The following is a 14,560-nucleotide window of genomic DNA, read 5'->3' as shown; positions in this document are numbered from 1 at the left end:
AGCCACCCCATGACAGCATTCCAGCCACCCCATGACATCCACCCAGCTACCCCATGACATCCACCCAATAACAGCTACCCCATGACAACCACCCCATGACAGCCACCAGCCACCCCATGACAGCCATCCAGCCACCCCATAACAGCCACCTCATAACAGCTACCCCATGACAACCACCCCATGACAGCCACCAGCCACCCCATGACAGCCATCCAGCCACCCCATAACAGCCACCTCATGACAGCCACCTCATGACAACCACCCCATGACAGCCATCCAGCCACCCCATGACAGCCACCTCATGACAACCACCCCATGACAGCCATCCAGCCACCCCATGACAGCCACCTCATGACAACCACTCCATGACAGCCATCCAGCCACCCCATGACAGCCACCTCATGACAACCACCCAGCCACCCCATGACAGCCACCTCATGACAACCACCCCATGACAGCCATCCAGCCACCCCATGACAGCCAGCCAGCTCTTCTGACATTACAATATGATTATTATTTTTTTTGTTTTACCTTTATTTTACTAGGCAAGTCAGTTAAGAACAAATTCTTATTTTCAATGACGGCCTAGGAACAGTGGGTTAACTGGCTGTTCAGGGGCAGAACGACAGATTTTGTACCTTGTCAGCTCGGGGATTTGATATTGCAAATATTGATAGTCCAAAGCTCTAACCACTAGGCTACCCTGCTATCCCACTGAACCCACATGACACCCCGCCCCTCCTTCCACCTTGGGAAAGGGGATACCTAGCCAGTTGCACTGAATGCTTTCAACTGAAATGTCTCTTCTGCATTTAACTCAACCCCTCTGAATCTGAGAGGTGCAGGGGGGGGGGGATTCGAATTAGCGACCTTTGCTGGCCCAATGCCAGCAAAGGGCGGCAGCGTAGCCTAGTGGTTAGAGCGTTGGACTAGTAACCGGAAGGTTGCGAGTTCAAACCCCCGAGCTGACAAGGTACAAATCTGTCGTTCTGCCCCTGAACAGGCAGTTAACCCAGGCCGTCATTGAAAATAAGAATATGTTCTTAACTGACTTGCCTGGTTAAATAAAGGTTAAAAAAAAAAAAAAAATGCCCATAACTGCTAGGCTACCTGCCGTTCCTAAAAACTTGATATGCCAGCCTGTTCCCTCTACCCCATCCTCTACTGCCTCCTCTCTCTCTCACTTACCCTCCTCTCCCCTCACTCCCGTCCTCTCCCCACAACTGCCTCCTCTCTCTCTCTCACTCCCCCTCCTCTTCCCTCATTCCCGTGCTCTCCCCACAACCGCCTCCTCTCTCTCTCACTTACCCTCCTCTCCCCTCACTCCCCTCCTCTCCCCACAACCGCCTCCTCTCTCACTTACCCTCCTCTCCCCTCACTCCCGTCCTCTCCCCACAACCGCCTCCTCTCTCTCTCTCATTCCCCGTCCTCTTCCCTCATTCCCGTGCTCTCCCCACAACCGCCTCCTCTCTCTCTCACTTACCCGCCTCTCCCCTCATTCCCGTCCTCTCCCCACAACCCCCTCCTCTCCCCTCACTCCCATCCTCTCCCCACAACCCCCTCCTCTCTCCCTCACTCCCGTCCTGTCCCCACAACCCCCTCCTCTCTCTCACTCCCCCTCACTCCCCCTCATCTCCCCTCACATTCACTGCCCCCTCTTCCCTCAATCCGACCTCCTTTCCCATCTACTGCCTCCTCTTCCCTCACTCCCCTCCTCTCCCCTCACATCTACTGCCCCCTCTTCCCTCACATCCCCTCCTCTTCCCTCACTCCTCCTCCTCTTCCTCACTCCCTCCTCTTCCCCTCACTCCTCCTCCTCTTCCTTCACTCCCCTCCTCTTCCCTCACTCCACCTCCTCTTCCCTCACTCCTCCTCCTCTTCCCTCACTCCTCCTCCTCTTCCCTCACTCCCCCTCCTCTTCCCTCACTCCTCCTCCTCTTCCTTCACTCCCCTCCTTTCCCATCTACTGCCTCCTCTTCCCTCACTCCCCCTCCTCTTCCCTCACTCCCCTCCTCTTCCCTCACCCCTCCTCCTCTTCCTTCACTCCTCCTTCTCTTCCTTCACTCCCCCTCCTTTCCCATCTACTGCCTCCTCTTCCCTCACTCCCCCTCCTCTCCCCTCACATCTACTGCCCCCTCTTCCCTCACTCCCCCTCCTCTTCCCTCACTCCTCCTCCTCTTCCTCACTCCCCCCTCTTCCCTCACTCCTCCTCCTCTTCCTTCACTCCCCCTCCTCTTCCCTCACTCCACCTCCTCTTCCTCACTCCTCCTCCTCTTCCCTCACTCCTCCTCCTCTTCCCTCACTCCCCTCCTCTTCCCTCACTCCTCCTCCTCTTCCTTCACTCCCCCTCCTTTCCCATCTACTGCCTCCTCTTCCCTCACTCCCCCTCCTCTTCCCTCACTCCCCCTCCTCTTCCCTCACCCCCTCCTCCTCTTCCTTCACTCCTCCTTCTCTTCCTTCACTCCCCTCCTTTCCCATCTACTGCCTCCTCTTCCCTCACTCACCCTCCTCTTCCCTCACTCCCCTCCTCCCCCTCACATTCCTGCCTCCTCTTCCTTCACTCCCCCTCCTTTCCCATCTACTGCCTCCTCTTCCCTCACTCCCCCTCCTCTTCCTCACTCCTCCTCCTCTTCCCTCACTCCCCTCCTCTTCCCTCACTCCCCCTCCTCTTCCCTCACTCCTCCTCCTCTTCCCTCACTCCCCTCCCTTCCTCCTCCTCCTCCTCTTCCCTCACTCCTCCTCCTCTTCCCTCACTCCCCCTCCTCTTCCCTCACTCCCCCTCCTCTTCTCTCACTCCCCCTCCTCTTCCCTCATTCCCGTGCTCTCCCCACAACCGCCTCCTCTCTCTCTCCTTACCCTCCCCCTCTCCCCTCACTCCCCTCCTCTCCCCACAACCGCCTCCTCTCTCACTTACCCTCCTCTCCCCTCACTCCCGTCCTCTCCCCACAACCGCCTCCTCTCTCTCTCTCGTTCCCCGTCCTCTTCCCTCATTCCCGTGCTCTCCCCACAACCGCCTCCTCTCTCTCTCACTTACCCGCCTCTCCCCTCATTCCTGTCCTCTCCCCACAACCCCTCCTCTCCCCTCACTCCCATCCTCTCCCCACAACCCCCTCCTCTCTCCCTCACTCCCGTCCTGTCCCCACAACCCCCTCCTCTCTCTCTCACTCCCCCTCACTCCCCCTCATCTCCCCTCACATTCACTGCCCCTCTTCCCTCAATCCGACCTCCTTTCCCATCTACTGCCTCCTCTTCCCTCACTCCCCCTCCTCTCCCCTCACACCTCCTGCCCCCCCTTCCCTCCCCCCCCCTCCTCTTCCCTCACTCCTCCTCCTCTTCCCTCACTCCCCCTCCTCTTCCCTCACTCCCCCTCCTCTTCCCTCACTCCCCCTCCTCTTCCCTCACTCCTCCTCCTCTTCCTTCACTCCCCCTCCTCTTCCCTCACTCCACCTCCTCTTCCCTCACTCCTCCTCCTCTTCCCTCACTCCTCCTCCTCTTCCCTCACTCCCCCTCCTCTTCCCTCACTCCTCCTCCTCTTCCTTCACTCCCCCTCCTTTCCCATCTACTGCCTCCTCTTCCCTCACTCCCCCTCCTCTTCCCTCACTCCCCCTCCTCTTCCCTCACCCCTCCTCCTCTTCCTTCACTCCTCCTTCTCTTCCTTCACTCCCCCTCCTTTCCCATCTACTGCCTCCTCTTCCCTCACTCGCCCTCCTCTTCCCTCACTCCCCCTCCTCTCCCCTCACATTCACTGCCTCCTCTTCCTTCACTCCCCCTCCTTTCCCATCTACTGCCTCCTCTTCCCTCACTCGCCCTCCTCTTCCCTCACTCCCCCTCCTCTCCCCTCACATTCACTGCCTCCTCTTCCTTCACTCCCCCTCCTTTCCCATCTACTGCCTCCTCTTCCCTCACTCCCCCTCCTCTTCCCTCACTCCCCCTCCTCTTCCCTCACTCCCCCTCCTCTTCCCTCACTCCTCCTCCTCTTCCTTCACTCCCCCTCCTTTCCCATCTACTTCCTCCTCTTCCCTCACTCCCCCTCCTCTTCCCTCACTCCTCCTCCTCTTCCTTCACTCCTCCTCCTCTTCCTTCACTCCCCCTCTTTTCCCATCTACTGCCTCCTCTTCCCTCACTCCCCCTCCTCTTCCCTCACTCCTCCTCCTCTTCCTTCACTCCCCCTCCTTTCCCATCTACTTCCTCCTCTTCCCTCACTCCCCCTCCTCTTCCCTCACTCCTCCTCCTCTTCCTTCACTCCTCCTCCTCTTCCTTCACTCCCCCTCTTTTCCCATCTACTGCCTCCTCTTCCCTCACTCCCCCTCCTCTTCCCTCACTCCTCCTCCTCTTCCTTCACTCCCCCTCTTTTCCCATCTACTGCCTCCTCTTCCCTCACTCCCCCTCCTTTCCCATCTACTGCCCCCTCTTCCCACACTCCCCCTCCTCTCTCTCTCACTTACCCGCCTCTCCCCTCATTCCCGTCCTCTCCCCACAACCCCTCCTCTCCCCTCACTCCCATCCTCTCCGCACAACCCCTCCTCTCTCCCTCACTCCCGTCCTGTCCCCACAACCCCCTCCTCTTCTTTTACTCCCCCTCCTCTCCCCTCACTCCCCTCCTCTTCCCTCACTCCCCCTCCTCTCCCCTCACATCTACTGCCCCCTCTTCCCTCACTCTCCTTCCTCTCCCCTCACATTCACTGCCTCTTCTTCCCTCACCCCTTCCTCCTTTCCCATCTACTGCCTCCTCTTCCCTCACTCCGCCTCCTCTTCCCTCACTCCCCCTCCTCTCCCCTCACATCTACTGCCTCCTCTTCCCTCACTCCGCCTCCTCTTCCCTCACTCCCCCTCCTCTCCCCTCACATCTACTGCCTCCTCTTCCCTCACTCCCCCTCCTTTCCCATCTACTGCCTCCTCTTCCCTCACTCCCCCTCCTCTTCCCTCAATCCCCCTCCTTTCCCATCTACTGCCTCCTCTTCTCTCACTCCCCCTCCTCTTCCCTCAATCCCCCTCCTTTCCCATCTACTGCCTCCTCTTCCCTCACTCCCCCTCCTCTTCCCTCACTCCCCCTCCTCTCCCATCTACTGCCTTCTCTTCCCTCACTCCCCCTCCTCTCCCATCTACTGCCTCTTCTTCCCTCACTCCTCTTCCTCTTCCCTCACTCCCCCTCCTCTTCCCTCACTCCCCCTCCTCTCCCATCTACTGCCTCCTCTCCCATCACTCCCCCTCCTCTCCCATCTACTGCCTCCTCTCCCATCACTCCTCCTCCTCTTCCCTCACTCCTCCTCCTCTTCCCACACTCCCCCTCCTCTTCCCTCACTCCCCCTCCTCTTCCCTCACTCCCCCTCCTCTTCCCTCACTCCTCCTCCTCTCCCATCTACTGCCTCCTCTTCCCTCACTCCCCCTCCTCTTCCCTCACTCCCCCTCCTCTTCCCTCACTCCCCCTCCTCTCCCATCTACTGCCTCCTCTCCCATCACTCCCCCTCCTCTCCCATCTACTGCCTCCTCTTCCCTCACTCCCCCTCCTTTCCCATCTAATGCCTCCTCTTCCCTCACTCCCCCTCCTCTTCCCTCACTCCCCCTCCTCTCCCATCTACTGCCTCCTCTCCCATCACTCCCCCTCATCTCCTCTCATTCCAGCAGATGACATAATACATGACAAGACATGCACACACACACACACACACACACATTTACATTTTAGTAATTTAGCAGACGCTCTTATCCAGAAAGACTTACAGGAGCAGGGTTACACATACTAACACACATAGACACACGCAGGCAGACAGGCAGGCAGACAGGGAGAAAGGCAGACATGCAGACAGACAGACCCTTAGTCTCTTGTGGTTGTGTAAGGTGGCTCTGACCAGCTGAGCACAGTGATCTCATTCAGGGGTGCTTTATGTTTGTTTTGAGACACAGTGAAGGTTTACACACACTCACAACACACACACTGCTACACATGCACACAAACACGCATACACAAATACACACACAATGCACAAACACATGCCCGCTCATACACACAGTGCACACACACACCCCTCTTCCTTCCCAGGAAAGTAATTGTGTTAGAATAATGCAGTTGACTATTCATGCTCATGGATCATTCAAAGAGGTATCAATCACTCATTCAGTCCCACACAGTCCTGTTGGCTTCCATACAGCCTCAAATAGAGTGTGAGCCATTGTCCTGATGTAGCTCTGGTCCTACGGCCCTGGTTCTATAGTCTGCCACAGACAGAGCTATATGGGACTGGGCTCTCCTCTGCTGTCTTCTCTCCTCCCCTCCTCTTCTGCCCTCCCCTCCTCTCCACTCTTCACCTCTCCTCTCCACTAATCTCCTCTTCTATCCTGTCCTCCCCCTCCTCCTCCTCCCCTCGTCTCCACTCTTCACCTCTACTCTCCCCTAATCTCTCCTCCTCTATTCTGTCCTCCCCTCCCCTCTCCTCTCCTCCTCTTCTATCCTGTCCTCCTCCCCTCCCCTCCCCTCCTCTCCACTAATGTCCTCTTCTATCCTGTCCTCCCCCTCCTCCTCCTCCCCTCCCCTCCTCTCCACACTTCACCTCTACTCTCCCCTAATCTCTCCTCTTCTATCCTGTCCTCCTCCCCTCCTCTCCACTCTTCACCTCTATTCTCCCTCTCCTCTTCTATCCTGTCCTCCTCCTCCCCTCCCCTCCTCTCCACTCTTCATCTCTCCTCTTCTATCCTGTCCTCCCCTCCCCTCTCCACTCTTTACCTCTACTCTCCCCTCATCTCCCCTCTTCTATCCTGTCCTCCTCCCCTCCTCTCCACTCTTCACCTCTATTCTCCCCTAATCTCCTCTTCTATCCTGTCCTCCTCCTCCCCTCCCCTCCTCTCCACTCTTCATCTCTCCTCCTCTATTCTGTCCTCCCCTCCCCTCTCCTCTCCCCTAATCTCTCCTCTTCTATCCTGTCCTCCTCTCCACTCTTTACCTCTACTCTCCCCTAATCTGTCCTCTTCTATCCTGTCCTCCTCCTCTCCACTCTTCACCTCTCCTCTCCCCTAATCTCCTCTTCTATCCTGTCCTCCACCTCCCCTCCCCTCCTCTCCACACTTCACCTCTCCTCTCCCCTAATCTCCTCTTCTATCCTGTCCTCCTCTCCACTCTTCACCTCTCCTCTCCCCTAATCTCCTCTTCTATCCTGTCCTCCACCTCCCCTCCCCTCCTCTCCACTCTTTACCTCTACTCTCCCCTAATCTCTCCTCTTCTATTATGTTCTCCTCCTCCCCCCCCCTCCTCTCCACACTTCACCTTTCCTTCTATCCTGTCCTCCTCCTCCCCTCCTCTCCACTCTTCACCTCTCCTCTTCTATCCTGTCCTCCTCCTCCCCTCCCCTCCTCTCCACTCTTCACCTCTCCTCCTCTATTCTGTCCTCCCCTCCCCTCTCCTCTCCCCTAATCTCTCCTCTTCTCTCCTGTCCTCCTCCTCCCCTCCTCTCCACTCTTCACCTCTCCTCTCCCCTAATCTCCTCCTTCAGTCTTTTCCTCTACTATACAGTTTATGTAAATATGACGGTAAGCATGCTCTATAATCCCCTTCCAAAATAGCAGCCCTAGCAGTTATGCAACCACATGCTGTCATCATTGGTTAACCAATCAAAAGAGCTTCTGAAAAAAAATAACATTTTGTGTGGTTGCACCGACACAAATTAAGCCTTTTCTCCTGGCCGTAAAAGCATTTCTAATTGGAGAATCTTCTCAAACAGTGCTTTTTATAAGGTGCTTTAGTAACAAAACAGATGGCACTGTGATAAACTGCATCCAGTTTGCTGAGTAGAGTATTGGAAGCTATTTTCTAGATGACATCGCCAAAGTCGAGGATCGGTAGGATAGTCAGTTTTACTAGGGTAAGTTTGGCGGCGTGAGTGAAGGAGGCTTTGTTGCGAAATAGAAAGCCGACTCTCGATTTGATTTTAGATTGGAGATGTTTGATATGAGTCTGGAAGGAGAGTTTACAGTCTAGCCAGACACCTAGGTTCTTAAAGATGTCCACGTATTCTAGGTCGGAACCATCCAGGGTGGTGATGCTAGTCGGGCGTGCGGGTGCAGGCAGCGAACGGTTGAAAAGCATGCATTTGGTTTTACTAGCGTTTAAGAGCAGTTGGAGGCCACGGAAGGAGTGTTGTATGGCATTGAAGCTCGTTTGGAGGTTAGATAGCACAGTGTCAAAGGAAGGGCCAGAAGTATACAGAATGGTGTCGTCTGCGTAGAGGTGGATCAGGGAATCGCCTGCATCAAGAGCAACATCATTGATATATACAGAGAAAAGAGTCGGCCCGAGAATTGAACCCTGTGGCACCCCCATAGAGACTGCCAGAGGACCGGACAACATGCCCTCTGATTTGACACACTGAACTCTGTCTGCAAAGTAGTTGGTGAACCAGGCAAGGCAGTCATTAGAAAAACCGAGGATACTGAGTCTGCCGATAAGAATATGATGATTGACAGAGTCGAAAGCTTTGGCTAGGTCGATGAAGACGGCTGCACAGTACTGTCTTTTATCGATTGCGGTTATGATATCGTTTAGTACATTGAGCGTGGCTGAGGTGCACCCGTGACCGGCTCGGAAACCAGATTGCACTTAAAAGATTTAGATGCACTATTGTAAAGTGGCTGTTCCACTGGATGTCATAAGGTGAATGCACCAATTTGTAAGTCGCTCTGGATAAGAGCGTCTGCTAAATGACTTAAATGTAAATGTGAGAAGGTATGGTGGGATTCGAGATGGTCAGTGATCTGTTTGTTGACTTGGCTTTCGACGACCTTAGATAGGCAGGGCAGGATGGATATAGGTCTGTAACAGTTTGGGTCCAGGATGTCTCCCCCGCTGCAGCTTTTCAATCCTTGGGGATCTCAGACGATACGAAAGAGAGGTTGAACAGGCTGGTAATAGGGGTTGCGACAATGGCGGCGGATAGTTTCAGAAATAGAGGGTCCAGATTGTCAAGCCCAGCTGACTTGTATGGGTCCAGGTTTTGCAGCTCTTTCAGAACATCTCTATCTGGATTTGGGTAAAGGACAAACTGGGGAGGCTTGAGCAAGTAGCTGCGGGGGGGCTGTTGGCCGAGGTTGGAGTAGCCAGGAGGAAGGCATGGCCAGCCGTTGAGAAATGCTTGTTTAAGTTTTCGATTATCATGGATTTATCGGTGGTGACCGTGTTACCTAGCCTCAATGCAGTGGGCAGCTGGGAGGAGGTGCTCTTGTTCTCCATGGACTTTACAGTCTCCCAGAACTTTTGGGAATTAGAGCTGCAGGATGCAAATGTTTGCTTGAAAAAGCTGGCATTTGCCTTCCTGACTGACTTCGTGTATTGGTTCCTGACTTCCCTGAACAGTTGCATATCGCGGAGACTGTTCGATGCTATTGCAGTCCGCCACAGGATGTTTTTTTGCTGGTCGAGGGCAGTCAGGTCTGGAATGAACCAAGGGCTATATCTGTTCTTAGTTCTGCATTTTTTGAACGGAGCATGCTTATATAAGATGGTGGGGAAGTTACTTTTAAAGAATGACCAGGCATCCTCTACTGACGGGATGAGGTCAATATCCTTCCAGGATACCCGGGCCGGGTCGATTAGAAAGGCCTGCTTTTAGGGAGCGTTTGACAGTGATGAGGGTTGGTCGTTTGACCGCTGACCTGTAGCGGATACAGGCAATGAGGCAGTGATCTCTGAGATCCTGATTGAAGACAGTGGAGGTGTATTTGGAGGGCCAGTTGGTCAGGATAATGTCTATGAGGGTGCCCATGTTTACAGATTTAGGGTTGTACCTGGTAGGTTCCTTGATGATTTGTGTGAGATTGAGGGCATCTAGCTTAGATTGTACAACTGCCGGGGTGTTAAGCATATCCCAGTTTAGGTCACCTAACAGAACAAACTCTGAAGCTAGATGGGGGGCGATCAATTCACAAATGGTGTCCAGGGCACAGCTGGGAGCTGAGGGGGGTCGGTGGCAGGCGGCAACAGTCAGAGACTTATTTCTGGAGAGATTCATTTTTAAAATTAGAAGTTCGAACTGTTTGGGTATGGACCTGGAAAGTATGACATTACTTTGCAAGCTATCTCTGCAGTAGTTCTGACCCTGTTCTGTTATGTTCTTTTTGTTTCCATGGTGACTCAGGTTCTCATGGCGACGGAACGGGAAGTTCTTCAACGTGTGGAAGGATCCACGGGTGACGATGCGGAAGCGCTCGGGAACGCTGGAGATTAGCTTCCGGAGCGGAGGGAGGCCAGAGGACTATGAGGGGGAATACCAGTGTTTCGCCTCTAATGACTTTGGAACGGCGCTGACCAACAAGATCCTACTACGAGTGTCCAGTGAGGAGTCTGTTAATTCACATCCACACACACACACACACACTCCCGTGGATTAAATGCAGAAGACACATTTCAGTTGAAGGCATTCAGTTGTACAACTGACTAGGTATCCCCCTTTCCCTCTGACACCCCCCACCCCCACACACACACACACACACACACACACACACACACACACACACACACACACACACACACACACACACACACACACACACACACATATAGACATAGACACAAAAATCAGTAGTCTATATTCTGAAATGTTATAAAGTGAATATGACTTGTAATAAGTATCTCATACACGGGAGGTTGGTTGCACCTTAATCGGAGAGGATGGGCTCGTGGTAATGACTGGTGCGTAAACAGTGGAATGGTATCAAATACATCAAACACATGGTTCCCAGGTGTTTGATGCCATTCCATTTACTCCGTTCAGTCCATTATTATGAGCCGTCTCCCCTCAGCATCCTCCTTTGATCTCATGTCATCTGCATACCTCTCTCCCTCCCTCTGTCAGAGTCCCCTCTGTGGCCCAAGGAGGTGTTGGAGCCAGTAGTAGTGGGTGAGGGTTCTTCCCTGGTCTTGGCCTGTAACCCTCCTCCAGGCCTGCCCCCTCCACACACCTTCTGGATGAACAGCGGTGAGTCAAGCTCTCTCTCTGTCTCTCTCTATGTCTGTCCCCCTCTCCCTCTGTGTCCTTCTGTCCCTCTTTATCCCAGTCGTTTGTCCTCTTAGGTGACCTCTCAGCTCTTCTGTCACTTGCTATTTAATGCTATTGCTTTCTTTTCTCTCTCTCCCTCTCTCTCTCCTGCTCTCTCTCTCCCCTCTCTCTCTCTCTCTTCTGTCTGGAAGTGTTTCAAACCTCTCACTCTCAAGATATCCTCACTTTCTTTCTCTCTCTTTCTCTCGCTTGATCACTCGTTCACTCTCTCTCTCTCCCTCCTTTCTATCTCGCTATCCTCTTCTCTAGTGGTGTGTGTTACTGCTGACCCACTGTAATTCTGTGTGTGTGTGTGTGTGTGTGTGTGTGTGTGTGTGTGTGTGTGTGTGTGTGTGTGTGTGTGTGTGTGCGTGTGCGTGTGCGTGTGCGTGTGCGTGTGCGTGTGCGTGTGCGTGTGCGTGTGTGTGTGTGTGTGTGTGTGCGTGTGCGTGTGCGTGTGTGTGTGTGTGTGATTATCTGACTGCTGGGTAAAGAGCTGAGGCCAGAACCCAAGAGCAGGCAGAAGCCATTTTACGAGCCCAGACTGAAGTAGTCCTTCACAGCTAATGGTGTCGCTATACTCTCTGGACTGTACTTCACTACTCTCACTTCACTAAATCTTTATTAGCCAAGCTAATTATAGCCATGGGGCCACTATGAACATAATACATCAAGTATATCATAGCATTATGGCACATTGCCCAGTCACAGTTACACACCACCACTACATTTGACCACCGGCTGGGGCATGATTGGACCACGGCACCGTCAAGACAACCAGATTGGCCCTATCACTCGTCTTAGTTACAGAGTGTGTGATCATCTGTCGGGAGCATCTGTGTGTGTTAGGAGTTAACATTAACACAGAGCCCCAGAGTGACAAGTCCCAGTCCCAGTGCTACATCATCACAGAGGATGACAACACTAGAGCTGACCTCGCTGGCACCATAGATATAGAATCCTAGTTAGGATATATTGTCTATAGCTGGCCCCACTGGCTACCGCTGTGTCCTAACACTGCTGGTACTCTGTTACACATTACATACACTCAGCTCAGGTCCAGTCTAGTTAGGAGTTTAAGCCAATGAGACCAGACTACAGTTAGAGTTTAAAGGATAACGTCTATTTGATCTTTATCTATCTGGTTGGGACTGACTCTGTTTTTCAAGTCACATGAGATGTAGGCTAATCCACTTGGCCAGTCTTGTGGATGCCTCTGAAATTAGATCATGTTATGGTCCATTATGAAGCATACAGTCTAAATGATTTAAGATCTTTCTCACTCACTCGCTCTCCCTTCATTCTCCCCCATATTTACCTCTTTCTCTCCCTCTCTTTCCTCCCCCATCATTACCTCTCCTTCTCTCATCTCTCCCTCCCTCCTTCCTCTTTCTCTACCGCCTCCATTCTCTCTCTCTCTCCTTTCCCTCACTCCAATCCTCCCTCTCTCCCTCTGTCCTTCTCCCTCCACAGCCATGATGTCTATAACCCAAGATAGGCGTGTGTCCATGGGTCTGAATGGAGATCTGTATTTCTCTAATGTTCTGGCTAAAGACTCGCACACAGACTACAGCTGCAACGCCCGCTTCCTCTTCACACACACCATCCAGCAGAAGAACCCCTTCACACTCAAAGTGCAGGCCAGTAAGTAGGCTACACACACACACACACACACACACACACACACACACACACACACACACACACACACACACACACACACACACACACACACACACACACACACACACACACACACACACACACACGTATCCCTACACCCACCAAAAGTCTTTGAATGTAGTCATGTTCTATCGCTGTGTATGAATAGGATCATCTATTGTATGGTCAACCTGTATGCCTCACATGAAATATGAGATGTCTCCCTCTAGTGGTGGCCTAGGCCATGACATGTACAGGATGTTATTTTACCAGGACTTTCTCCTTTGTTCCTGTGTGTGCTGTTGTGGCTGTGTTCGCTCCTCCAGCTCTGCCACAATTGTTCCTGACAGAGGAATTCTCCACAGTGCCCATCTGTCTGTAAGAAGTTGACATTTGTCTTTTTCTGACGCAGGGGAGAAAGCTGCTCAGTGCTAATTTCTGACACAGGGGAGAAGCTGCTCAGTGTTAATTTCTGACACAGGGGAGAAAGCTGCTCAGTGCTCATTTCTGACGCAGGGGAGAAGCTGATCATTGCTCAGTGCTCATTTCTGACGCAGGGGAGAAGGTGCTCAGTGCTCATTTCTGACGCAGGGGAGAAGCTGCTCGGTGCTCAGTGCTCATTCCTGACGCAGGGGAGAAGGTGCTCAGTGCTCATTTCTGACGCAGGGGAGAAGCTGCTCGGTGCTCAGTGCTCATTCCTGACGCAGGGGAGAAAGTGCTCAGTCCTCATTTCTGACGCAGGGGAGAAGCTGCTCGGTGCTCAGTGCCCATCCATTCTTACAGCTAGCTCCTTGGAACTGGAAATCAACCCCTCTGTAAAAATGTTTGTTGAAAGTGCATTTTATTTACATTATGTGCATATGAATGTGTATGTACAGGAGTGTCTCTGTGCGTGTGTTTTCATCCTTACAGCCGTGTGTGTGTGTGTGTGTGTGTGTGTGTGTGTGTGTGTGTGTGTGTGTGTGTGTGTGTGTGTGTGTGTGTGTGTGTGTGTGTGTGTGTGTGTGTGTGTGTGTGTGTGTGTGTGTGTGTGTGTGTTCTGCATGCCGTATAACGACACTTCCTCTGTCAACTCCACTGACCCATATGGTGGTCAGTCCAGACACACACACTTCCAGTTACCCCCCACTCTTCACCCCCAGCAGTACCCGGTCATCATCCTAAACAGCTAGCCACGTAGCCTAGCCTGCTAATGCTAACTTCTCAGTGCAATGGATCTGTTAACAACACAGCTAGCTAACACAGCTAGCATCATAGCCTAGCCTGCTAATCTGTCCGCTCAAGGGCTTTTCTTTCAATACTATTAACATTATTTCCAGACTGATATAGTCCTTCAATAGCAAGCACATAAACCTTAACTTTGGCCTGCTAACCAGCCAGCTAAACTGAATTGAATTCAAGTGTAGCATGTTTTATTATTTACACACCCTGATGACACTCACCCTAACCAATACCTCTCACAGGCAAAATATAACATGGGGTTGATTGCCCATAAGGTCCTTTATCCTTGCATATCCTTCTCTCTCAGAAGCTGACTCATTGCATATGCAGTAACTCTGACAATAGGCCAATTGAGGTTGTCCCTTAACTCAACCAATGTCATGCCCTAAGACTTAGAGCCTCTCCAAACTAAGTCAGATCTGACAGTAGAGCTTTGGGAAATCTCCCTGGGGCACTGTAGCAGTCTAAGAGGGGGTTAGAAAGGGCTTCTCTTCCTAAAATACATCCCCCTTGGTCTCTCCCCATTGGCCCTCCCCCACAGTCACACACACACACACACACACACACACACAGACACAGACACACACACACACACACACACACACACACACACACACACACACACACACACACACACACACACACACACACACACA

At 52.7% G+C, this 14,560-nt stretch overlaps 1 protein-coding gene across 7 annotated transcripts in view; it reads left to right on the top strand.

Annotated features, from left to right (window-relative positions):
- Positions 1-14,560, top strand: part of LOC118399689 (neurofascin-like) — a 183,155-nt gene that overhangs the window by 96,288 nt on the left and 72,307 nt on the right. For all 7 annotated transcript variants that reach the window (XM_052473750.1, XM_052473749.1, XM_052473751.1 and 4 more), the window contains 3 exons: positions 10,122-10,318; positions 10,839-10,961; positions 12,495-12,665. In XM_052473750.1, coding sequence (XP_052329710.1) covers positions 10,122-10,318; positions 10,839-10,961; positions 12,495-12,665 — 491 coding nt within the window. The remainder of the gene's footprint in view (positions 1-10,121; positions 10,319-10,838; positions 10,962-12,494; positions 12,666-14,560) is intronic.

This window comes from Oncorhynchus keta, chromosome 21 (genome assembly GCF_023373465.1).
Source record: "Oncorhynchus keta strain PuntledgeMale-10-30-2019 chromosome 21, Oket_V2, whole genome shotgun sequence".
NCBI lineage: Eukaryota > Metazoa > Chordata > Actinopteri > Salmoniformes > Salmonidae > Oncorhynchus > Oncorhynchus keta.
This window is presented reverse-complemented; position numbering and strand designations above follow the sequence as displayed.